The sequence below is a fragment of the Sceloporus undulatus genome, chromosome 1 (assembly GCF_019175285.1).
Source record: "Sceloporus undulatus isolate JIND9_A2432 ecotype Alabama chromosome 1, SceUnd_v1.1, whole genome shotgun sequence".
In the NCBI taxonomy this organism is placed as follows: Eukaryota; Metazoa; Chordata; class Lepidosauria; order Squamata; family Phrynosomatidae; genus Sceloporus; species Sceloporus undulatus.
This window is the reverse complement of record NC_056522.1, coordinates 3,107,178-3,131,789: the sequence shown is the minus strand read 5'-3', so window position 1 is coordinate 3,131,789 and position 24,612 is coordinate 3,107,178. Positions and strand designations below refer to the sequence as shown.

Here is a 24,612-nt window from a genome sequence, read left to right as displayed (position 1 = left end):
CTGTTTAAATACCTCCAAAGAAGGAGACTCCATCATCCTCCGCTGAGGGAGCATCTTCCACTGTCAAACAGCCCTTATTGTGAGGAAGTTCCTCCTAATGTTGAGCTGGAATCTCTTATCCTGGAGCTTGCATCCATTGTTCTGGGTCCTGTTCTCTGGAGCAGCAGGAAACAAGCTTGCTCCCTCCTCAATATGAGATCCTTTCAATATTTAAACAGGGCTATCATATCATATCCTAATTTGGTGCCATCTACAAATTTGATAAGCATGCATGGCAGGGGGTTGGAGCAGATGACCCTTTTGGTCTCTTCCAACTCTAAGATGCTATGATTCTATTCTTTCATTTAAGTCATTCTTTCATTTTTCTCCTGTCCCTTTTTTTCTAGTCCCGTTCAGCTTCGACCCCAACACCTCAACAAGTTGGCTGGAAGTTTCCGATGACCTGACCAGCATCTCCACCTGTAACTATAAGCTGATGGTGGAAGTCCCGGAACGCTTCTCCACAGGCCGGCCATGCGTCCTCGGCTCCAGAAGTTACTCCTCCGGGCCTCACGCTTGGGAAGTCGATATGGGCGACAACGAGTATTGGTACGTCGGTGTGGCCAGGAAGTCTGGTGGGTATTACTGGAGCATCGGGTGTGATTCCCGCCTGGGGTTTGGGTCCATGTATCGCGTGCAGGGGACCGGGAACAAGAAGAGCCTCTGTTCCAAGTCAGTTTTGTCCGAGACGGGCCGTCGGAAGGGCATCAAGCGGGTGAGAGTGGAGCTGGACTGTGACGAAGGAGAGCTCTCGTTCTATGATGCTGAATGGAGGAGCCATATCTACACTTTCCATGACAACTTCGGAGAAGTCTTCCCGTATTTCTCCCTTTGCAGCGTCGACACCTCCGAGTCTTTGAACGAGCCCTTCAAGATCTGTCCTCTTCAAGTCCTTATAAAGACGGATTATCCCAACTGAGGATATCCTTGTTCTTTGTTGTATTTCCCTTTATTATCTTGTGTGACCCTAAATTCTTTTCTTTTTTTACTTTTTGTAAATGTGCTTATGCATGCAGAGAGGAAGGCTACCAGAGGCGCAGTACAGACCACCATTAAGTGGTGTACCAGTGCCAATTCTAAGGTTAAGGACTTCACGGCAACCGCACGGTCCCTAACCCTAGAACCTACAGGTGGCGTAACAATGGTGGCATCCTGTGTACACGGACGCCACCATTGTTACATAAGTGCCACGCGGCATCCACACACTGCCACACGGCACTTACATACTATAACGAGTGCGCCAGTGGCGCACTAGTTACATTGCCTCTGCGGCTTAACTTTTCTTGGGTTCTTTTTCCTCTGGAGGAAAGCCGTACAGTTTGGCGGCTGTGGCTTCCTTCCAGAGGAAAAAAGACTGCTGGCAGGCTGCCCTTTTTGGATGGTCTGTCCCAGGCCAGAGATTTCCAGACTTTGGTTCTCCGAGTATTTTGCAGTTCAGCTCCGAGAAGCCTTAGCCACCATAGCCAGTGTTCAGGTATCCTGGGGGATGAAGTCCAAAATGCATGGAGGACCAAAGTTTGGGGATCACTGGGCTAGATTTCCTTTCAATATTTGGGATGCGTGGAGCTAATCCCTGGGGAGGTAACACTCTTAAACTGTGGTTTGTGGGGTGAAATTTGGTAATTTCAGGCAGATTGTAAGAAAGTGGGACCAATAATCTGCCTGGAAGTTGCACCGTGTGGCAGTCTGTGATGTCAACATGGTGTGTGTGTGTGTGCGCACACACAAATCTATTTTGGATTTTAGTTTGAATTTTAAGATGTTTTCCAAAGCACTGAACTTTTGGGGATAAGGGTTAGCACCTTGGGTGTCTCCTTCAAGATTCAGACTAAAACCCAGAGAAGACCCTTTTCACTAACTTGGGGCACATCTACACTGTAGCAGTAATGCAGCTGGACACCTCTTCAAGTGCAATAGCTCCATCCTATGAAATCCTGGCATTTGTACTTTTTTGTGAGGCACCGTCAGCGCTGTTTGGCAGACAAGGCTGAAGACTTTGTAAAAACTGCAAATCCCAGGACCACATAGGATGGAGCCATGGCAAGTAGAGTGGTGTAAAACTGCATTAATTAATCCTATGTGGTTTGTAGGCTGCATCTACACTGTAAGAATAATGCAGTTTGGCACCGCTATAATTGCCAGTAGCTCCATGCTATGGAATTCTAGGATGTGTAGCTTTGTGAGACATTTAGCCTTCTCTGTCAGAGAGCTCTGGTGCCCCAACAAACTGTAAATCCCACGGTTCCATAGGATGGAGCCATGGCTGTTCAAGTGGTTTCAAACTGCCTTATTTCTATAGTGCGAATTCACCCTTATACAAAAGAACTTGTTGTTTTGAGTATACTGGTCACCACAATGTAAGATAAGGGCCATAGTCGTCGAAGATCTATAGATATACTTGTTAAAGTCGGTGGCTGGATGTTTTGATTTTTTATTTTTATTTTATTTTATGATTGCTTTAAGTGCCAGTCTGTAATAAAAACTAGAATTAGAATGTATCCACACTGCCGAAATAATGCAGCAGGACACCACCTTAATGGCCAAGGCTCAGTGCTATGGAAACATGGGATTTGTAGTTTGGCGAGGCATTCTGCCTGATTTTTCAGCGAGTGCTGGCGCATGACCAATCTACAAATCCCAGGATTCTGTTGCATTGAGCCATGGCCATTAAAGTGGTGTCGCACTGCATTATTTCTACAGTGTCGATGCACCCATGAAGGCATCCAACTACATCTGAGTACACAGTGGCCCTGGAAATGGAGCAGGGGAGCAGACAGGTGTAACCCAGGTCCAAAACACACTGGAGAAATAATCTAGTTTGAGACTGCTTTAACTGCCCTGGCTCAGTGCTAGGGAATTCTGGGAACTAGATTTGTGGGGTATTTCGCTGCCTCTGTCAGAGAGCTCTGGTGCCACAATAAACTACAATTTCCAGGATTCCTTAGTATTGAGCCAAGGCAATTAAAGCGGTCTCAAACTGGATTATTTCTGCAGTGTGTCTTAGACAAAGTCTTCCAGCAAGGCTTCTATGGGGCAAACCTCCCTGTGCACAGAATAGTTGAGGACTGGGGGAGTGGGTGACAGTTGTCTGCATTTCCTCCTGCACTCCAAGTGATGAAATATCTTGAATTGACTCTGTTTAACAGGTCTGTTGGGAAAGTGCTTTGCTTTGTCTGCTGTACAATCCACTAAATGCAAGGCAGCATGCATGTATAAGGTGACTCAGTTGAGCATGCTTCAGCCCCCCCCCCCCCCCCACATCTGGAGGAGCATCTATGGGGTAGGAAGGCAGAGCTGTCACTATAATTTGGAGCAGGGGACATGAGGGTGGTTGCAAGAGGCTTCCCTGCTAACCATCTGGCAAGTGTTCCTCCCTCTCCTCAAAGAAGCGGTTATTAAACCCTCCTCCTCCTGCACCATGTGCAGCAGGCAGAGGATTGATGGTGGGGGGGGTCTCGAAATAGACAGGGCAGTTCCTGATTGGCTTAGCATTATGTCATCTCCACCCAATCAGGAGGTGACGCCTCTCTCGAGCATTCGGCATGTGCTCAGGTCTTGCAGGGAATTAACTCTTCCATGGGTTTTGCACATCATAGAAAGGACTGTGGAGGAGATTCCCCCAGTCATTCCCTTTGATGCCATAGTTTATTGGGAATTGTATGCCATAGTTTACACCATAAGTTTGTGGAAATGATTTTGCAGCAAAATCATCCAGCTGATTTTAGGCCTGCTTTTGGTCCCTGGTCCAAAAATGGTCGTAAGCATGGCAGAGCAGAAATAAATGTCCTGGGCATGGGCAGCTTGGAGTAGGATATAGGGTTGCCAGAACTGGAACTGGAGAGGGCTCCTCTCCCTTTGATGGCTGTGCAAAAGTGGGTGGCCGGTTTTGCATGTCACACCACCAGGGAAGAAGCAATCCTTGATGAAATCCCTGCTTCTTACATTAAAGCCATCTCCAGTTTTCACTCTGGCAGCCATAAGCTGGAAGAAGAATAATTTGCACACTCATCTCCCAGCATTTACTTTGGAGCATCAGGAGTTGCCACAGAGTTGAGGAAGGACATTTAAGATGGACATGCACCATATTCAGGTCTTGGAATCGAGGTTGCCAGTTCTCTGTGTGTGTGTATTTTAGTGTATTTATGCACACTATAGCGCACCCTATCTTCTGTGCCCCTAACAGCAGCCTAGAAGACAGATGGGAATTACAGTATGTGTCCCTCCAGATATTGTTGGATTGCAGTCCCCAGCAGCCCCAGTGAATGGAATGAAGAAGTCTGGAGGTTGTAGTCCAACAGCACCTGGAAGGCAGCTTAATATCTATCCCTGCCTAGGGTTTTGGTAATGCTTGGCTCCAGGCTGCAAACTATAACCAGTTTCTATCCATCAGCATTGATGTTGATATTGAAAAGACTGAAGTTGCAGGGTGGTTTGTTTGTCTTTTTTATTGCACAGTTGGCCATCCCATTTTGAATCATCTCCTTCTAAGTGATTATTTCTGCGGCTCCATTTGAGGTTACAGAGGGACCTTTCTTCCAGGGCACTGGGATTTGTCCATCTATCCCAACCCATTCCCAAATTAAAGCACAGGGCTTTAACTTCTGTGAGAAAGCTTTAAAACATTTACAAGCGGTGTTTTGCAATTTGTCTTCTCTCTCAAAAGTACTGTTGAGCATACATAGTACTGTATAGATTGTTCTCTAAGGGACAGTTAGCACTGCCTTGCAGCCTGTTATGGACGTTTGCATTGAAAGTGAAATGGTTTATATTAAATGTTTTGTTTGAAAAGGAAACTGGTTTCCTACATAATGGATTGGCACAGCTGATTAAAGCAAGCATATATACTTGTGAGATCTCACTTATTTAATTGATTGATTGATTGATACCCTGTCTTTCTCCCAACGCAAGAATCAAAGCAGTGTGGATTAAAAACAAAAATGCAACTAAAACAGTGGAGAGAACAAACAATTATAAAAACATTTAAAACACAGAGTTGTTTCAAGCAAAAGAGACAGAATCCACTCAAATTTTAACTAAATTCTTTTGAGAAATGTAGAAAATGAAACAATGGCCCACAGTTTGGGAATGCTCAATATACATTCCAATCCCCAAGAAAGTGGACACGATGGATCGCAGTAATCATAGGAATGTGCATTAATTTCCCATGCAAGCAAAGTGAAGCTCTAAATTCTGCATAAACAATTTCTCCCACATGTGGAGTGAAAAATGCCAGATGTCCAAACTGGGTTCAGGAAAGGAAGAGGCACTAGGGATCATATTGCAAACATACATTAGATTATGGAGTGTCCCAAAGAATTTCTGAAGAAAATCAGTCTGTGTTGTAGGGATTATAGCAAAGGCTTTGCTTGTGACATCATGAAAAACTATGCATCACTCTTTCAAGAAATGGGTGTGCCAAAACATTTGATTATCCTACTGCGTAACCTGAACTCAGGACAAGAGGCTGGGTGGCAATCAAGCCTCTCATGGCAGGGAATTCCATAGTCTGAGAGCAAGCACTGAGAAGGCCCTTTCCTTTGACCTTAGCAGATACACCTGTGATGCTGATGGGACCAAAAGAATGCTCTCCCCGATAAGTTTTCAAATTCAGGCAATTCAAGTCCCAGCAAAGTAAAATAAGAACATGTGTAACATTGGAGTTTATCACACTGGGGCTAATTTTGGCATTAAAGAGAGACTAAAGCACATTTAAAGCATCCTGCAAATAAAGCGAAAATGGCGGGTTTTGTGCGACAACGTGTGAAATCAATTTGTGTAATTACGTGATTTTTTCCAGGATATTCATGGGATAAACTCCCGATCTCCTTCGTGTGATAAACCCCATTGTTATGCTTACTTTTATCCTGCCCTTTTCCCAATTCAGGACTCAAAGCGGCTTACAACACATTTTTAAAAATGTAAAAAATCGATTAAAACTAAATTAAAACATATTTTATGAAGCATGTGTGCAAACACACACCAGCAGAACAATTGGCAAGACCCAGCACATTATTTTGGTGCAACGGGCCTTATACAGAAACATCTATTTTTGCCTACAATAAGAAAGTAGGGAGGGTGCCAGTCTGACTTCTCTGGGAAGGGAGTCCCAGGGTTTCAGGGGACAGACACTGAAAAGGCATAAGTCTTAAGGTGCATCTGCACTGTAGAAACAATGTGGTTTGACGCCACTTTAACTACCATGTTCCCATCCTACAGAATCCTGGGATCTGTAGTTTGGTGAAGCACTCGCACTCTTTGGCAGAGAAGGTAAAGACCTGTACAATTATAAATCCCAGGATCCCATAGGATGGACCTATAGCACTTAAAGTGGTGTTGAACAGCATTATTTCTACAGTGTGGATGCACACTTATACAACAGAAGCCGTTGTTTTGAGTATACTGCTCATCACAATGTAGGATAAGAGCCATTGTTGAAGATCTATTCTATAGATATACTTGTGAAAATAGCAGACCATTGATTGGTCAGGATCAGGCATTGTTGTCATTGTTGTGTGCCTTTAACTTGTTTCCAGTTTATGACGATCGAAAGGTGAGCCTATCATGGGGTTTTCTTGCCAAGATTTATTCAAAGGAGTTTGTGCCTTTGCTTTCCTCTGAGGCCGAGAAAGTGATTTCTGTGGCCGATTAGGGATTCGAACCCTGGTCTCTGGAGACATAGCCCAATTCTCAAACCACTATACCATGCTGTGCTCATATTGCACATTCCCATGCCCTATTCTATTCCTGCTGCAAACCTTGCATAGCAGATATTTTTATTGGTATTCTATTATTTTATTGCATGATTATGATCCCAGTGCTTGCTTAACCAGACTCTGAGTTATTTGTGTTTGTCTTATTCATTCCACGTTTCTATTTCAAATCACTGACTGCCATTTCTTAGGCTCCTTCCTTTCTATTGATTACTCTTCACTTGGTTTTCTTAACATTCATTTTTAATCCGGGTCCATTACTTGCTTCACTAGCTTTTATTGATCCATCTTTGCAGACCATCTGAGTTGTCGGTTAGTAACACCGTATTGTCGGCGTTATCGATTTCTTTGATAATCTCTGCATTAACAAGCACACCAATGGCTTGGGCCCGGTTGGTAACTTACACACAAATAAATCCTCTTATGGAAGCATAACAACAACAACAATAAAATAACAACAATAAAACAGTACAATTTTCAAACGCAATTAAAACACCAAATTAATATAACAAGAAAAAATTGTTTCCAAAAAATACTGCATTAAATATATAAAACTTTTGAAAACACTCCGTAGCAAAGATGCCGATAGGAAGACTCCCTGGGTGCAATTCTGTATTAAAAGCCTGTTTGAAAAGTTACGAAGGATTTAAGACATTTTGTCCCCTCTTAACTTTGTGGGGGTGTGGTTTCAACTCGTTTCAGATTTATAGCGACCCTAAAACAACCCTATGGTCCAATCCACACTGCAGAAATAATCCAGTCTGACACCACTTTAATTGCTCTAGCTCCATGCTAGGGAATCCTGGGAATTGTAGTTTTGTAAGACATTTAAGCAGTTAAAGAAGTCTCAATCTGGATTATTTCTGTTGTGTGAACTAGACCTAGCATGGACCCTCATGTTGTACACACCAGGAATGCTGTTACCTTAAGTGATGTTTTTACTGGCAGGAACCGACTACTACGCATCCTCTCGAACGACCAAATATATTAAGTTAGCTCTGTCCAAAAGAGAAGCTTTTAAATTGTTTAGACCACAGAGAATTTACACAAATTCAACCTAGTAAAAGAATTCCCATTCCTGGGATCAAACATTGATAGAAATGGGGACTGCAGTCAGGACATCAGAAGAAGATTAAGAATGGGGAGGGTGGCTATAACAGAACTGGAAAAGATCCTAAAATGCAAAGATACACAACTGAACACAAACCTTAGAATCATACAAGCCATCGTATTCCCTGTTACCATGGATGGGTGCGAAAGCTGGACAGTTAAGAAACAAGATAAGAAGAAAATCAATGCATTGGAGATGTGGGGCTGGAGAAGAGTACTGAGGATCCCATGGATGGCCAAAAGGACAAACAAAGGGGTCCTAGAGCAGATGAAGCCAGAAATCTCCCTGGAAGAAGCCAAGATGACCAAACCGAGGATGTAGTACTTCGGATATATCATGACAAGGGAGTACCCCAACAAAAGCATTTCCAAGCTGTTGGAGGATGGAGCACTGGGAAATGTACCAGCTGTGAATGTGTTACTCCTCTAGGTTGTGTATTTGCAATTGTCCAACAGAATTCTGGCCAGTGCTTGGAATGTGCCGCATTGGCCTCCCTGATTCCTAGATTCTTGGTCATAATCTGAATCATTGGTAGCCCAAAATTACAACCTGGCAGACTATGAAAGAGAGGAGGAGGAGGAGGAGATGATGATGATGATGATGATGACGACCCACTAAAATTCTCTACTTCAGCTGCAGGGATCCTTTTACAACCCTTTCTTTCCTGAATCAAACAATTAATGCACAAAAGAATCAACACACGCACACATTCAGGTCCCTCGGTACAGGATTCTTTGCAGTCCTCTTCCTTGCTTTGCTTAAGGACACCACATTCTTGTGACATAAAACTTCAACAAAGGGAAGCTGAACCACATGCCAGCGGAAGACCAGCAGTTCATGAACTGACTGCAAATGCTAACAGCACAGCCCTGTGGGTCTCTTGCAGGGGAAATAAAGAAGAGAGTTGTATGAAAGATGAATACAGGTATACAAAGTGTATGTGTTCCCAGACATTGCTGCTTTAACACAAAATTTGGTACCAGAGTTGTTATTGTTGTTGCATGCCTTCAAGTCATTTCCAACTTACGGTGAGCCTAAGGTGAGCCTATCATGGGGTGTTCTTGGCAAGTTTTTTTCAGAGGGGGTTTGCTATTGCCATCCTCAAAGGCTGAGAGAGTGTGACTTGCCCAAATCACCCAGTGGGTTTACATGGCCGAGCAGAGATTCGAACACAGGTCTTCAGAGTCATAGTCTAGGGCTCAAACCACTGCACCATGCTGGCTCTCCTTGATTTGGAGGTCTTTCATTCATAGGGGCACTTCAACCTCTAGTGACTGTATGAATGAAAGATCTCAAGTCATCCTATCCTCAACCGCACTGCTTAGGATTTGGAAATTCATGGCCATAGCTTCTCTAACTGAGTCTATCCATCTGGAATGTGGTCTTCCTCTTTTCCTTCTACCTTCCACTTTACCAAGCATTACAGACTTTTCTAGGGAGTCCTTTCTTCTCAAGATATGACCAAAGTATGACAACCTGAGTTTACTCATCTTTCCTTCCAGGGAGACTTCGGGCCTGATCTGCATTAGGACCCATTTATTGTTTTTCTTAGCAGTCTACTGTATCCGCAGAACTCTTCTCCAGCACCACATCTCAAATGAGTGAGGATTCGAACCCTGCTCTCCCAGATTCCCAGTGCAACCCTCCAAACGCTACATCACAAATGTTGTTTTAATTTTATGCCACCCCAAGAACTCATGAGGGCTAGCCTGAAGAAGAAGAGCCCTCCCTTCGGTCCCTCTGCCTTGGTCCAGGCCTCAGAAGGAGAGAAGAATGCTGGACCTGATTCCCTCCCCCCTCACCATTCCCTTCTCCTTTTGTGTCGTGTCTTTTAGATTGTAGCCTGTGGGCAGGGAACTGTCTGTTATCCCCTCTATTGTAAACCGCTCGGATTCCCAGTGATTGGGCGGTATATAAATTTAAAAAAACCCTATTATGATAGAGAGTGCAACAGATATTTTAATAGATAGATAAATTTAATAATGAGAGAGACAGCATTGTGTAGTGGTTTGAGTGCTGCACTAGGACTCTAGCGACCAGGGTTCAATTCCTGATTGGCAATGTAAACCCATTGGGGGACCTTGGGAAAGTCACACTCTCTCAGCCTCAGGGGGAGGCAAGGGCAAACCTCCTCTGAAGAAACCTTGGAGTTTATCACACTGGGGCTGATTTTGACATTAGAGAGAGGTTAAAGCGCATTTAAAGCATCCCGCAAATGAAGTGGAAATGGCAAGTAATTGCACAAACGATTATCACTCACAATTGTGCAGATAAAGTGATATCGGAAATGCATTTTCACTGAAATCCCAAAAGTAAAAAGATGCACATTAATGCTTCTTTGTAACCACTTTAATGGCAGGTTTTGTATGATGTTGTGTGAAATCGTTGTGTGTAATTACGTGATTTTCCTGGATATATATGGGATAAACTCCCAATCTCCTTTGTGTGATAAACTCTCTTGTCAAGAAAACCCCATGATTGGGGTCACCATACATCGGAAACAACCTAAAAGCACACAACGGCAACAACAGCAATGCTTGAACAGGTGTGCCATATGTGCAAAAGTACATATTCCTTCTGGGCGTACAAAGATAGGTGTGCAAGGGTCTAGGGAAAAGTGTCTCACTGTGCATCCGTGGGTATGTGTCGAGTATACCAGCAAAAAGAATATGGGAACGGCGCCCGTTTAGGCAGAAGTGGTCTGTTTCCACTTAAACATCAAAGGCGCAATTGTGCTAAGCAATTTCTGATAGAAACCAGTTGATGCGCCAGCAAAAGTCACCCCACTCTCTTGGGTGGTGCAAGAGAATTTCACAGGGACATTGTCTCCCGCTGTGGCTCCTTTGTTTCTCTTCCTCTGTGTCTTCTTTGTTAGTCAGGGCCTGGCAGCAAGCTTTTTCCAAATGCAAATTCCTAAATCAGCTGCTTCTGAAATCTGAGATTTCTTTCTTTCAAGAAATCGAAAGTGACTCTACAACACACACAAACTGACATTTGTTGACACTCGAAAGCTAGCGCGGTGTAGTGGTTTGAGCATTGGACTAGGACTCTGGAGGTCAGGGTTTGAATCCTGGCTCGGTCATGAAAACCTTGTGGGTGACCTTGGGCAAGCCACACTCTCTCAGCCTCAGAGGATGGTAATGGCAAACCTCCTCTGAAGAAACCTGCCAAGAAAACCCCATGATAGGAAAGCTTTAGGGTCTCCATAAATCAGAAAAGGCTTGAAGGCACACAACAACAAACAAGAAAGGCAGCAGATCTCATCTGATCTTGGAAGCTAAGCAAGGCCAGCCCTGGTTAGTACTGAGATGGAAGACCACCAACAAATCCCATGTCTCCTGTTGCTTTATGGTGACCCCATTAATTTCCTAGGGTTTTCGTAGGCAAGGAAAACTCACAGGTGGTTTTACCATTTCCTCTGAAATAGAGCTTCCAGCACTTGGTACTCCTTGGTGGTCTCCCATCTAAGTCGAAACCTGGGCTATCCCTAATTAGTTTCCAAGATCAGATGGGATCCAGTGCCTTTAGGCTATTACAAACTTTTTCTGTACAAATCTGGACAAGGCCATTTTAGGACAGGGCTCAAGCCATCTTGAAGGCACCTAACAACAAGAACACTGTGTAGAGGTCTGAGTGGGCTAAGAATCTGGGGGAACCAGGGTTCAGATCCTCACTCGGCCACTGGGTTCACCTTGGGCAAAGTCATAGTCTCAGCCTCAGAAGAAGGCAATGGCAAACCTCTCTGCAGCAAAGCTTAAGAGCTAGTATGGTAAAGTCGTATGACTGTTGGAAACTGGAAGACTGGGCAAGTGACCATGGGCAAGTCACACACTCTCGGCCTCTGAGGAAAGCACTGAGAAATCTCAATTGCCAGCAAAGCCCTAGGATGGAGTCACCAGAACTTGGATTCCATTTGAAGGCACAGAAGGAGAAGAAAGAAGAACAGAGCACAGAATCACTGAGTTGAAAAGGATCTCAAGGACCATGTAGTCGTCCATTTCTGCCATTGCTGGTCATTTCAAGACTATACTAAAGATACTTCCAGCTGGATCATTCTTCCGCAACGGGTGGAAAACTGTTGTGCAGCCCTTCCATCTTTCATTCCTTAGCAGGTATTCTATTCTAAGAAAAGAAAAACGCAACAATGGAAAAATACAGGAGAGATTACAAATGGAAGATCATATTGGCTGCATCTGCAATGCAGAAACAATGCACTTTGGCACTGCTTTAACTGCCAATGGAACAATGCTATGGAATTCTGGGATTTGTAGTTTTGTGAGCTATTTAGGCTTCTCTGTCAGAGAGCTGTGGTATTCCACCAAACTACAAATCCCATGATTCCACAGAATTACGCCAGGTCAGCTAAAGCGGTATTAAACCACATTATTTCTGCAGTGCAGATGCAAACACTGTCTGGACTCTGCTGCAAATCCTTCTGAATGGCAGACTCTTGTCTGGACTCTAATTAAAAACTCCTTAAATGTGGGAATTTCTGCACAGGTAAAGCCCCATCCAGATGGACCTTGAACCTCCCTGTTTAGTTTTTCGTTTCCCTTCTTCTTTTCCAGATTGACAATAACATTCACAGTCAGGCTGTAGTAAATAACCGCCCAGATTGGTTTGCCAGAGGGCGGTATACAAATAAATATTATTATTATTATTATTATTATTATTATTAATATAATATTTTAGCTGTAAAAATAGGATTTGCTAGAGAGACACTGCTTTGCTGTTTCCCAGTCAATGTCACGGGTTTTCTGGCATGCTCACGTTTTCTGTGTTCTGGCGTTTCCGAGTGGCACTTAAAATAAATAAATACGATTTAGACTTAACTGGTAAATGCCTGTTTCACAATAAAACTTGCACAATGCTTGTGAAATCTGCAACATGCTTCAAGTACATTGTGTTTTCAGTGCCTTGGAAGACAGTTTAAAGTCTTGGCAACCGGCCTGATATTAAGAGTGGAGTCATCCATTTAGGTCATCCGCTGATGGATTTTAAGGGCTAAATGGCAGAGGCGACCTAAATCTACCTCTTCTTATGACATACTTTGGTTTCTGTGGTTCACGTGATCCTAGCAATGTAGTAATGTAGGATTATAAGGCCCCGAAATACCCCTGCGTTCACCTTCACATGGTTTTGCTATGGAAATAAAGTCAAAGGAAACTTGCAGCACCATTGAGACTAACTGTGTGAAAGACGTTGTAGTGCAAGCTTTCATGGACTTAGGGGCTGAACAGGTTGTCCCTTTCAGTGCTGGACTGGGACCAAGTAACTACATGCTGCAGCCCTGATCTGGCCTTTCTGTGGCGTAAATTGGATCTGCAAAAAGAGGCTCCTTTCTGTGCTGCGGAAAGGGCTCCATAGCCACTGGTGCAGCAGCTTTTCTGAACTCCTTTGGCACTGTGTCATTTGGATACAGTGCCAGAGGAGCGCCATGATGCCGCCCGCCATGTGGTAGGGCTCAAGGCATCACATCAATGCATGAGTCATGCGGACTCACTTTGCCCCGATGCCAGTCTTTATGGCAGCTCTCTCGAGGCCCTAGGTCTTTCCCCCCCAAACAAATATACATGCAGCAGTCCCTCTACATTCACTGGGGTTAGGGATGAAGGACCCCCATGAACGTAGAAAAAAAGGAAATAAGAAAACACTATTTTTTACCTCTCTAGGAATCTCCAAGTCCTCCAGTGCAACTCTTTGGTCAACATCTAACAAAAGTTGATCATAAAATCATGCTGGAGGACCTGCATAGAGAAGTTTTTTCTCTAGGACCTTCCAGGTCCTCCAGCACAACTCTATGGTCAATGTCTGGCAGAATTGTGCTGCAGGACTTTGAGATGCCTAGAGAGAATATATTAATCAAAACCACAAATAATTGAATCCACAAAAGTCCAAGCTGCAAACATGGAGGGCCAACATAGAGACACCTACAATATGATACAATACATTACACTGCATCCATTTGTCATCCAGCCTCTTTGTCCTGTTCTTTCTTCTCTAGCAGCGTTTGACAATTCTCTAACATAAATGTACTATTGCTATGTCGCTATATCGATACTTACAGTAGATTCCGTCCTTGATTTCTAAAATACTTTATTTGATTATCATTTATTTACTATTTATTATGTTTTTTTCCTTTAGTCTATAAGACTACCCAACGAAATCTCTCCCAACCCACCTACCTTGTATGTAGAGAGATCTTGTAGCATCTTTGAGAAAGACGTTGGCAACATGAGCTTTCGTAGACTTCGGTCTAGTTCTTCGGATGCATTTGGCTGCCCCTGGATAGGTAAGCCTGCCAAAGTCATGCATTTTCCCCACTTCAAATATTTTGGATAACATGGGAGGGAGGATATCATCCAGGGGTAGCTGTGTTGGCCTTATACCAAATCCAGTAATATCCAAAATCCACTAAACAGTGATACCTTTGTGAAGGCCAAGGCTTTCATGGCTGGCATCCATAGTTCTTTGTGGGTTTTTCGGTCTATGTGGCCATGTTCTAGAAGAGTTTATTCCATGTTTCGCCAGCATCTCTGGCTGGCTCTTCAGAGAATGTGGCATGAGAGAGATATATATATCTCCAACTCTCTTCCATGCCAACATTCTCTGAAGATGCCAGCCAGAGATGCTGGCGAAACATCTGGATATATATATGCAGTCTTCCCTCCGAATATGCAGGGGATCCATTCCGCCCCCCCCCCCAGTGAATTTGGAAATTCACATATATTCAAGCCCCATAGCTTTGAATGACTGCGTGCTCCTGCGTGCGGCCATGTGCACGTGTCACATGTGTGTGCACTGTTAACTTTAATGGAGGTCGTCCCTCCATAAATAATCAAAACTGCAGATATCCAGTCCGTGAAAACAGAGGGGTGACTGTACTGTGTAGTGATACCTTTGTTGGACCAACCAAAATGCACAATATACGCACTGCAAGCTTTTGAAGCTCCACTGGTTTCTTCACCAAGCAAGGTGTTAAAAACCATAGGGGAGGGAGGGGGTGAAGATGTTAGTCCTAGGCCTGCATTTTGCTGTTTTTGTTCTCAGTTCAGATGGTATGGAACGGTATCTCTTGTAGGCTGGCACCTCCTCCTTCTGACAATGTTAAAGTCCAGGAAATTTAACATTCATTTGCAACAGAAAATGGTACTTCCTTTGCAATCTAGTGTGGGTTTAACCATAGGATGTCATGGCTTTGGGTGGGAGGGAAGGCGTGGGTTTAACATTGCAGTGGAGGATGTCGTAGTGGTTTTGAACAAAGCATCTGCCAGGATGGCCTGGATTGCCTCTGGAGCATCCTCCCTCCTCCCTCTGACTCAAGGATGCTCTGCATCCAAAGAGCCTTCTTTGAAAACAGCATCCCTTGTGTGACATCATCCCTGGCCCACCTGGCTCATTCCTTCATCCCTGAGAATATGCGGCCCAATCAGGAGGGCCGGCGAGCTCAGCCAATCAGCTGCCTCAGAGGTGATGTCATGGGGAGAGCTTGGCAGCCTGGAAGATGCTCAGTGGTCCTTTGATGAGCATCCTTTGCCCTGGGAAGGAGGCAAGCGAGAGGCTGGGTACCACCATCACCACACGCCAGCCTTCTTTGAGGGTGAGTACTGGGGACTCCCCAAATCCTCCCCAAACCAAGCAAGGCTGGGAAAGTCCAGGGCAGCAAACCAGATTTGAGGAATTTAGGGTATATCTTTCTGCCTAAGAGAGAAGTTTTCTTTTTCCCTTGGAGGAGGCAGGTGATCTGAGAGCCACAGATGGTTATGGAAAGGCTCTGCAAGATTGCAGCCACAGCCAGGGCTGGATTAACCATTAAGCAAAAAAAATAAGCACATGCTTAAGGCATCAAGGGAAGTGGGATGGGGAGGCACACTAGAATTTTTCTATTGCTGGATCCATTCACAGTCCATATGGTGCAAAACTGCAAACGGTGTGGCTGAAATGCCAAACTATGCATTTCCAAAAAGATTTGCAAAACTGCAAATGGTGCATCTGAACCAAGTTCCGCCAAAAAAAAGTTCCCACAATAAATGAAAAAAAGTATGCGTGTGCAATAAATAAATAAATAAATAATAGTAATACTAGACGTTAATGATATACATTAATCTTAGGACTATAGCAAAATTAGAATCTGGTAACTGGTAACACTGTATTTTATTGTTTATTATGGTTTATATTTTGGGATATTATCTATCTATCTGGGGGCACCCAAAGCTTTTAAGTGCTTAGGGCCTCTAAAGGTCTTTATTCCAGCACACACACCCCTTTTCCCATTGGCTTTTCTCTTCCTCTGCACTGTCATATAATAATTGCCTTCTAAATGCCTTACTATTCTATCCCCCTTCCATACCCAGCTATTATTATTTTTTAAATCACACAACTGTTGTTTTGTCCATCCATTGTATCCTTTTAGCCTTCTTCTCATTGCTACCAACTCTCCACCATCCTTTCCCCCCTTCTTTTCTTCTTTCCCTTCAGTTTTTTTTAATACTCCCCTCCCTCTTTTGTGCATGGCTATATCACAATAAATGGTTGCTTTCTGTGTTTTTCTGTCTGTGTGATCCTTTCTAATCTAAGTCCTTTCTTGAGTGCAATGAGAAAAGGAGAGAAACTTGACAGGGAGATATTTCAAGGCACATCTCCATGGAAAACAGTCTGGCTGGAGGAAAAAATGAGAAAGGAAGGAAGGAAGGAAGGAAGGAAGGAAGGAAGACAGACCAAAGTCTTGTCAATTCTTATTGGAGAGAGCCATCAGAAGGAATACATTTATGATCAGGCAAATTATCAGTGGAGTAAACAGAGTGAATGAATGAATGAATGAATGAGAGAGTCACTTTTTGAGGGGTGGGGGGACCGAAGGGGATATTTATTTGTTCGTTTGTTTGTTTGTTTATTGCTTCTGCTCCAGTTTCCACTTGCAAATCTGCAGTGAATTCACCCCGATGGAGATACAGAACTCAACTTCTTGACTATCCTGGCTCAGCCTTTTATTTAATTTTTAAGTTTCCAGTCCTTATTACTGGAAGGATAATGGAAACATGGCCAGAAGGCAGACTCAGGGACAGTTAGCGGGAGCATATAACGCCTTTGTCGAAGCAGCATCACTGGCTACTGGTTCCTGGGCACAATTCAAAGGGCTGGTCATGACCCATAAAGCCCTATATGGCTTAGGTCCAGACTGAGGAGCTTATCCCATGAACAAATACACCGGCTTACCTCTTCTGGCTTAAATTCAGGATCTGGGATCTCCCCGGATGTTATCACTCCTAAATTGCTGCCTATCTAGCTGGGATGTCGCTGCCTGGATGCATCCCGGGTTGAAGCCTTGCTCAGCAGGCCAGTTTTTGAAGTTGGAAGCTTCAAAAAAGTGTTGGCTGAGCCAGGGTCCAACCCAGGATATAGCCGAGTGGCGGCATCCCACCTAGATAGGCATCAGTTTAGCTATGATAACATCCGGAGGTATCCCGGATCCTGAATTCAAGCCAAAAGAGGTAAGCCGGCGTATTTGTTCATGGGATAAGTTCACTATACAAAGCTGTCCTAAGATCTACAGAGTAAGGCTTCCTCTGGGTCCACCACAATTGCAACAGCATTTGGTGAGGACCCGAGAGAAAGAGCCTTCTCAATGGCTGCTCCCAGCTTCTGGAACTCCCTGCCACAGGAGGCTAGGCTGGACCACTCCCTGCTCTCTTTTCCCCAGCAACCAAAGACCCTTTTGTTTAAACAGGATTTGTAATGAGTAAGCAGGGGAATCATAGACTCATCAAGTTGGAAGTGCCCCCCCCCCCCCGGCCATCCAGTCCAACCCTCTTCTGGCATGCAAAAATGCATAGAATCCTAGAGTTGGAAGAGGCCCCCAAGGCCCACCCAGTCCAACCCCCTTCTCTCATGCAGAAATACAAAGAACCCTAGAGTCTGAAGAGACCCCGCCCCCCCCCCCAGGGCTATCCAGCCCAAGTCGCTTCTGCTCTGCAGGAAGACACTATTCAGGTAAAGCCCAACCAGCCTCCATTTAAAAAACCTGAGAGGACCTTCTGACAGGGATGTCTGTTTTATTTATTTATTTTTAACTTTTATATGTTTTAAAATGATTTTGCATTTTTAATATGTGGATTTTTTAAATTTTTTAATACACACACACACACACACACACACTTTGGGAGCTTCCTGGAGTCCCACTCTGGGAGAAAGGCAGCATACACATAAATAAATGGGAAATGCTAAAAACATTGAAGCAGGACTGCGGGGGGGGGGGGGGGGGGGTCCATGAAGGGTGTCTTATCAGGTGGGGTTTTGGGATCCTTCTTGGCCAACCCATCCAAAGCCATCCCTCTCCCACCAGTGCCCCAAGAACAAACTGAGAAAGGATGATTCAGTTTCATCCTTTAGCATTCTTTGTCAAGATGACAGGATTGGGCCTTTATGGGGCAGGATCTGGGTTGCAGATTTATTCATTTATTTGGAGGGGGGAAATTGGTCAGGTAGAAAATTCACAATCCCTGCCATAAATGCACAATTCCAATGAATGAATGAAGCCAATAAATCAATGAATGAATTAAATGAACATCCTGCCTTTCCCCCCATATGGGAACCCCAATGGTCCCTGGTAACTCTCTGAAACAATTCCTTTGACAGTGTCCCAGATCTGCAGGCAGACCTTGCATCCCACTTAGCCTTCATTCTCCACCTTTATAAACAGGGAAGTTTTGTTTTCGTCGCTACCTGGTCCTAAAGTCTTTGTGTAGGTACCGAAAGCAACAGGTTGTCCCCAAAGATTTGTTTTCCTGGTTTGTAATTTTCTCTCTTTTTAAATCATTATAAACTTTATTCAAAACATACGTTAAAAATATATACATTTACAACATATACTAAGAAACCACCCACACATACACCTGATGTAGATGCTGCTAAGGGAGCAAATTGCATAAAGGAGCAATCCTTTGTGCCTCTCCCTGATTCTGACACCTAAAGATGGAAGACAGCACACGAAAAGAACCATTTCTTTGCGCCAAGTGTGCAAGGGCAGAAGAGTTGCTGGTGGAGAAGAAACCTCCGTTCCCTTTCTAAAAGGCTTGCTTGAATTTCACACTTTCTCCTTTGACCACTGCTGGAATTCTTCCATTCTTCCGTAAGGGTGCTTTTGCACCCTTCATTTCCAGGGAAGTGGCTGGTCAAAGGAAACTTTTAATGCAAATATTAATAAAGGCATTGATAGTCTGCATGCAAAAAATATCTGTGCATGCATGGTCAGATGCAATATGGACATGCATGCCTAAATTGATACTGGCTGTAGCTTCGCACATGGCATGGCTGCTAAGGGTTTCTTCCTTGCACATGTGCATGCTTCTTTTCGCTCTTTCCTCCTCCTCTTCCTTGCCTACTTTTGGTTGCATGAGCTCATCCTATATTATTCAGGGCTGTGGTTTCTTCCTCCTCTTCCCCTCCCTCCCTCCTTCCCTCCCTCCTTCTCTTATTTATGAAGACCCAGAGCATCCCTTGTGGAAACCTCTGGGAAGAAGGCAGCATCGCTCACATCTGCAGCCCGTTCTTCCTCTCCCACACCCCCCAACCCTCCATTTTATTATTGAGGGGGCTTGTTTCTATAGGGATTGTCCCCTTAGGTTCAGGAATGAGGATCTAGGGAAATCTATTAATCAGAGCTAAGGCCGAGTCGGCTCTCTGCAAAGGCTGTGAGCCCATGAAGTCATAAACAAAGGAAAGCTTTCCTGCAACATCAGCACCACTGGCGCATCTGGGATCACAAGGAGGGTTGGCACAATGGCTCTCGTTCTAGAACTTAAAAGCCCTGCCAATGAAGTTGTGTGTGTGCGCGTGCACCTCTATAAATCCTAAACAGATTATTGGAGAGGCAGAAGCAATGTCAGAGAAAGAGAGAAGAGGGATTGCACACATGGAAGTTTCCTCAGAGGAATTTACACGCCAAAGCAGGATTGGCAAGACCACCCCTGAACATGTGCAGAATGCCTGATTTCTAGGCCCCTTATTGAGGAATGCAGCCAAGATGCAAAACACCTTAAGCTTGAGAGCATAGGGGTTTTTGCTTTGCTGATGGCTAAAAGGAGGAAAATGTATTTTAAAACATGCACTCCATGGGACATGCAGGGCTATCGGAACAAGAAAGTGTTTTTCAACTTCTCCTTCTCCTCCTGGAAAATCCGAAGGTTTTGAAAGCATGGCAGGCTTTATCTCTATCATGGCAACCACAGCCAATTTGCATGTTAGTGACCACTGTTTAAGGACAAAGTAGACACCCCTTTCTTTCTTTCTTTCTTTCTTTCTTTCTTTCTTTCTTTCTTTCTTTCATTCTTTCCCCTAGGTGCTTCTCACTCCAAAACACATTGCAGAAATAATCCAAATTGAGACCGCTTCAACTGCCGTGACTCAGTGCTAGGGAATGCCGGGAATTGTAGTTTATTGTGGCACCAGAGCTCTCTCTGACAAAGAGAAGCCTAAACTACCACACAAAACTACAGTTCCTAGAATTGCCTAGCACTGAGCCAGGGCAGTTAAAGCAGTCTCAAACTGGATTGTTTCTGCAGTGTGTTCTGCATCTAACTCAGGGGCTATGTAGCCACTCCTTTTTCGGTCAGATAGCAACTGCACACCGCAGCCCCAATCTGGCCTTTCCAAGGCGCAAAAAGGAGCTGCAAAAAGTGGCTCCTTTTTGCGTTCAAAAAGGGCACCATAGCTGCGCTGCCGCAGGGTTTACATCCTGGGGTTTACATTCTCATCCTGGGGTCATGGCCATTCCCAAATTCTGCACATTGTCTATCCTTGGGTCATGCAGAATGTCTGAGAGCATGCCAGAGGCAGCTGGTAATGCCCAAGTCAGTGGGTTGCTGAATCTGTTCCGGGTTTTTGTGAGAACTCAGATCACCAGAGGTCAAGAATGATGCTGAGGAACTGGAAATGTTTTCAAGGGAGGGTGGCCAAAATGTCAAAAGTTTGGATCCCAAGATTCCCAAGGAACAAATTAGGGAGCTGGGCAGGTTTAGCCTGAGGAAGGGAAGGTTAAGGGGTGACACGATAGTCCTGTTTAAATATTGGAAAGGATGTCATGTTGAGGATAGAGCAAGCTTGTTTTCTGCTGCTACAGAGAGCAGGCCATGGAGCAATGGGTTCAAACTACACGAAAAGAACTTCCAACTCAGCATTTGGAAAAACTTTGACTATTAGAGTTGCTTGACTGTGGAAGATGCTGCCTCGGAGGGTGGTGGAGTCTCCTTCTTTGAAGGTCTTTAAACAGAGGCTGGGTGGCCATCAGTCCCAGGGAGGGTCTGGATTGTGACTTCCTGCATGGCAGAATGGGATTAGGCTGGATGGCCCTTGGAGATCCCTTCCAACTCTAGCATTTTAAGGTGCTGAATCACTGGACACAAGGAAGATTGGGGGACGGGGTTAAACAGCAAAAATTGTGTGAAAATTGTGCAGTTGTGATTAACATTTTCACACATGTCATGATTAAAGAGCCCTCATCCGAGGTATAAACAGGCAATAAACAGAAATAAATCATTCACAGGATTTCCTGATCTAAGCACCATCTATGCAAATAGATTAAAAGAGTCTCAGGCGCATATTGTCAGCTGGGAAGTTTCTATCTAGCTGCCATTTCCTGGGAGTTATATAACCAAAGAGTGGGAAGATCTTTTGAGCGCAGCAGAAGGCAATGGATGCACAGACGACCAGATCCTTCCATGGCCCATTGCCCCAACACCTCCCGCTATATCTAGCCCAGATGGGCTGTCATTTTTGGAGGGTTCGATCCCCTCACTCAAAGCCCCCCTTGTGCTTGCGTTCCAGCTTTGCTTCCTAGAATATCTTAATACCTAAAGCTAGGGTGAAAAGAAAGAGACCATAATGAACAGGGTGCACCTATTTGGGGGTGATGAGGACATTGCCCCCCAAACAAGAACTCTGCTTAAGTTTTCCTTCAATCTCAAATTTCTGAGGGTGCATCTACACTGTACTGGAAATAATGCAGTTTGGCAACACTTCAAATGCTGTAGCTCCATCCTATGGAATCCTGGGATTTATAGTTCTTACAAGGTTTTGAGCCTTTGCTGCCAAAGATTGCTTGTGCCTCATCAAACTGCAAATCCCCGTATTCTGTTGGATGGAGCCATGGCAGTTAAAGTGGGGTCAAACTGCACTATTTCTACAGTGGAAAATGCACCCCATGTCTATACAAATTAGAATGAGAAGCTGCATCTGCACTGTAGAAATGATGCAGTTGATACAGCTTTAACTGCCATGGCTCAATCTTATGCAATTCTGGGATTTGTACTGTTGAGACAGTTAGCATTCTTTGTCAGAGTGCTCTGGTGCCAGAACAAATTATGAATCCCAGAATCCCGTAGCATTCAGCTAAAGAAGTTAAAGTGTTGTCAAACTGCTTTTACTCTCCAATGGAGATCGTAGTACCATTAGAGTTGGAGGAGACCCCAAAGGTCATCCAGTCCAAAGAAGATGCAACCAACGAGTTAGGAAAGGGACCCCACATCCACAAACCCCCTGGCTATCTAATCTCTGTTTAAAAACCTTAAAAGAAAGTCCATCATCTGCTAAAGGAGCCTGTTCCACTGTCAAAGAAGAATTCTTTTTAGTGGTACCACTACCGTCATCAAATGAACAGATTTGCAGGTGATTTTCAGGAGTCAATGGCGCATTAAAACCTCTTAAGGAATCATCCTCTTGGAAGGAAGGGATCCCCAGGTTGTCATCTAATCCAATAGAATCCATAGCTAAAAAGACCCCTGACAAGTGGCCATCCAGCCTCTGTTTCAAAAACCTCCCCCGTTGAACAGCTCTTGCCACCAAGATGTTCTTGCTATTTCAATGGCATATTTGTTTGCTTCTCTCTATAGTTTCTAAGCAACCGCTTTCTGTCTGGACGCAACCTTCACCCACTTGGAGCCTCTCCCAGAATCAAAGGCATCATGACGCTGGCAGGTATGGTTGCTTGGAAGGTTCCATTTTGGGAGGGATTGCATCTCCCAGAATCCTCAGGTTATCCCAAGATCGTTTTCTTGCCCTTTTCTGCAAGGTTTCCAATCCCACAATCTGGAAATGACCAGAACCACATGCAATATTTCCAGTCCAGCCACGCAATGCAGTAATTAATTAGTAGCTTTGTGAAGTGTGGACAATTATGGCAGCCCTAACAGTTGAAGGCTTTCATGGCCGGCATCCATAGCATCTGTGGCTGGCTGCTTCAGAGAATGCCATGGCTCAATGCTTCTCTGAAGATGCCAGCCATAGATGCTGGCAAAACGTCAGGAATAAACTCTTCTAGAACATGGCCACAAAAAACCCACAAAAACAACAACAATTTGTAGCGTTGCTTGGCTGTGCTGGCTAAGGCTGCTGGGAATCGTAGTCCAATGAGATCCTGGAAGGCCACAGGATTCCCACCTGTGGCCTAAATCGAATCCAATGCAAGCATTTATGGAGCATCCAGGTTTAGGAGCAGTATACCAGGACAATCAGTTTGTGGTTAATTAATTGGATTGGATTGAGTTTGGACCCAGATGAGAATCCTGCGGCCCTCCAGATGGTGTTGGACTGCAAGTCCCAGCAGCCCTAGTCAGCAGGATTCTCATCTGGGTCCAAATTCAATCCAACCCAGAATACATTGCATGCTTCTATGGAGCTTCCAGGTTGAGGAACAGATCTGTTTTGTTTTAAATTGTTTTAACTGGTTTCAGATTGTCTTGTTTAAAGTGATAAATTATTCAATATCTCTTTTTTTTGTTAGTCTTTTGGGAAATGTTTGTTGTTTTAGATTTTTCTCAGTTGGTTTTACAGCACCTTGAGATCCTTTGACAGAGGGAGGAATCAAAATACTTCAGTCAATCAATCAATCAATCAATCAATCAATCAAAGCATCCAAAGGACAGAACTGTTACTGTTTGGGGGGCAAGGGATGGACGCATAATTCCACATTAACTGGTGTTAGAGCTGCAGGACCCCCATGAAAGTGGGGAAATCACTAATTTTTTAAAAAAAGCTACGTTTTGAACCTCTCTAGGAATTTCTAGGTCCTCCAGCACAACTCTATGGTTAATATCTGCCAGACGTTGCCCATAGAATTGCCTAGAGAAGTGTTGCATCTAGACACCTCTAGTTCCTTGAGTGCGACTTCGGGTGGTCATTGACCATAGAGTCGTTCTGGAGGACCTAGAGATTCCTAGAGAGAACAAATCCAAGAATAATCAGATCCGCAAACGGCAAAGTCGTCAACGTGGAGGGATAACTGTACTAATTCCAGAATGCCACGGCCGGCGTTGTAGTCTTTAAAAAGTAACTTTTCCAAGATGGCTCGTGTATGCGTGACTAAGAGTGCTTGTGTATGCTTGTGTGTTGGTGTTTCTCTACTAACATTAGGGATGCTTTCTCTTGATGGAATTTTAATGTTTCTTTATGGATGTTTCTCTCTCTCCAGCATACAAAGAAAAAATGAAAGAGCTCCCCCTGGTGTCCCTTTTCTGCTCCTGCTTCCTCTCAGACCACTTAAATAAACCATCCTATAAATACGAGGGTAAGTGCGCCAGTCCATGCGCTCAGAAGTGATACAGGCTAAGTCCACTTTTGCCTAGCAATATTTTTAACAAATGATGGACAACTGCACCTCTAAAATTTCTCCTTTTCTCAGGGACTCTGGATTGGTTCAACAGAACTCCTATCTATCTATCTATCTATCTATCTATCTATCTATCTATCTATCTATCTATC

At 44.2% G+C, this 24,612-nt stretch overlaps 3 protein-coding genes across 8 annotated transcripts in view; all 3 read left to right on the top strand.

The window, feature by feature from the left end:
• TRIM35 (tripartite motif containing 35) overlaps positions 1-2,157 on the top strand; it is a 34,943-nt gene extending 32,786 nt beyond the window's left edge. For all 6 annotated transcript variants that reach the window (XM_042448782.1, XM_042448800.1, XM_042448809.1 and 3 more), the window contains one exon: positions 387-2,157. In XM_042448782.1, the coding sequence (XP_042304716.1) occupies positions 387-958 (572 nt within the window). In that variant the 3' untranslated portion in view covers positions 959-2,157. The remainder of the gene's footprint in view (positions 1-386) is intronic.
• Positions 1-24,612, top strand: part of LOC121919807 (protein FAM71C-like) — a 1,121,343-nt gene that overhangs the window by 615,398 nt on the left and 481,333 nt on the right. The window lies entirely within an intron of this gene.
• STMN4 (stathmin 4) overlaps positions 15,359-24,612 on the top strand; it is a 15,855-nt gene continuing 6,601 nt past the window's right edge. The window contains exons 1-3 of the mRNA XM_042448978.1: positions 15,359-15,460; positions 22,746-22,830; positions 24,323-24,418. Coding sequence (XP_042304912.1) covers positions 15,365-15,460; positions 22,746-22,830; positions 24,323-24,418 — 277 coding nt within the window. The 5' untranslated portion in view covers positions 15,359-15,364. The remainder of the gene's footprint in view (positions 15,461-22,745; positions 22,831-24,322; positions 24,419-24,612) is intronic.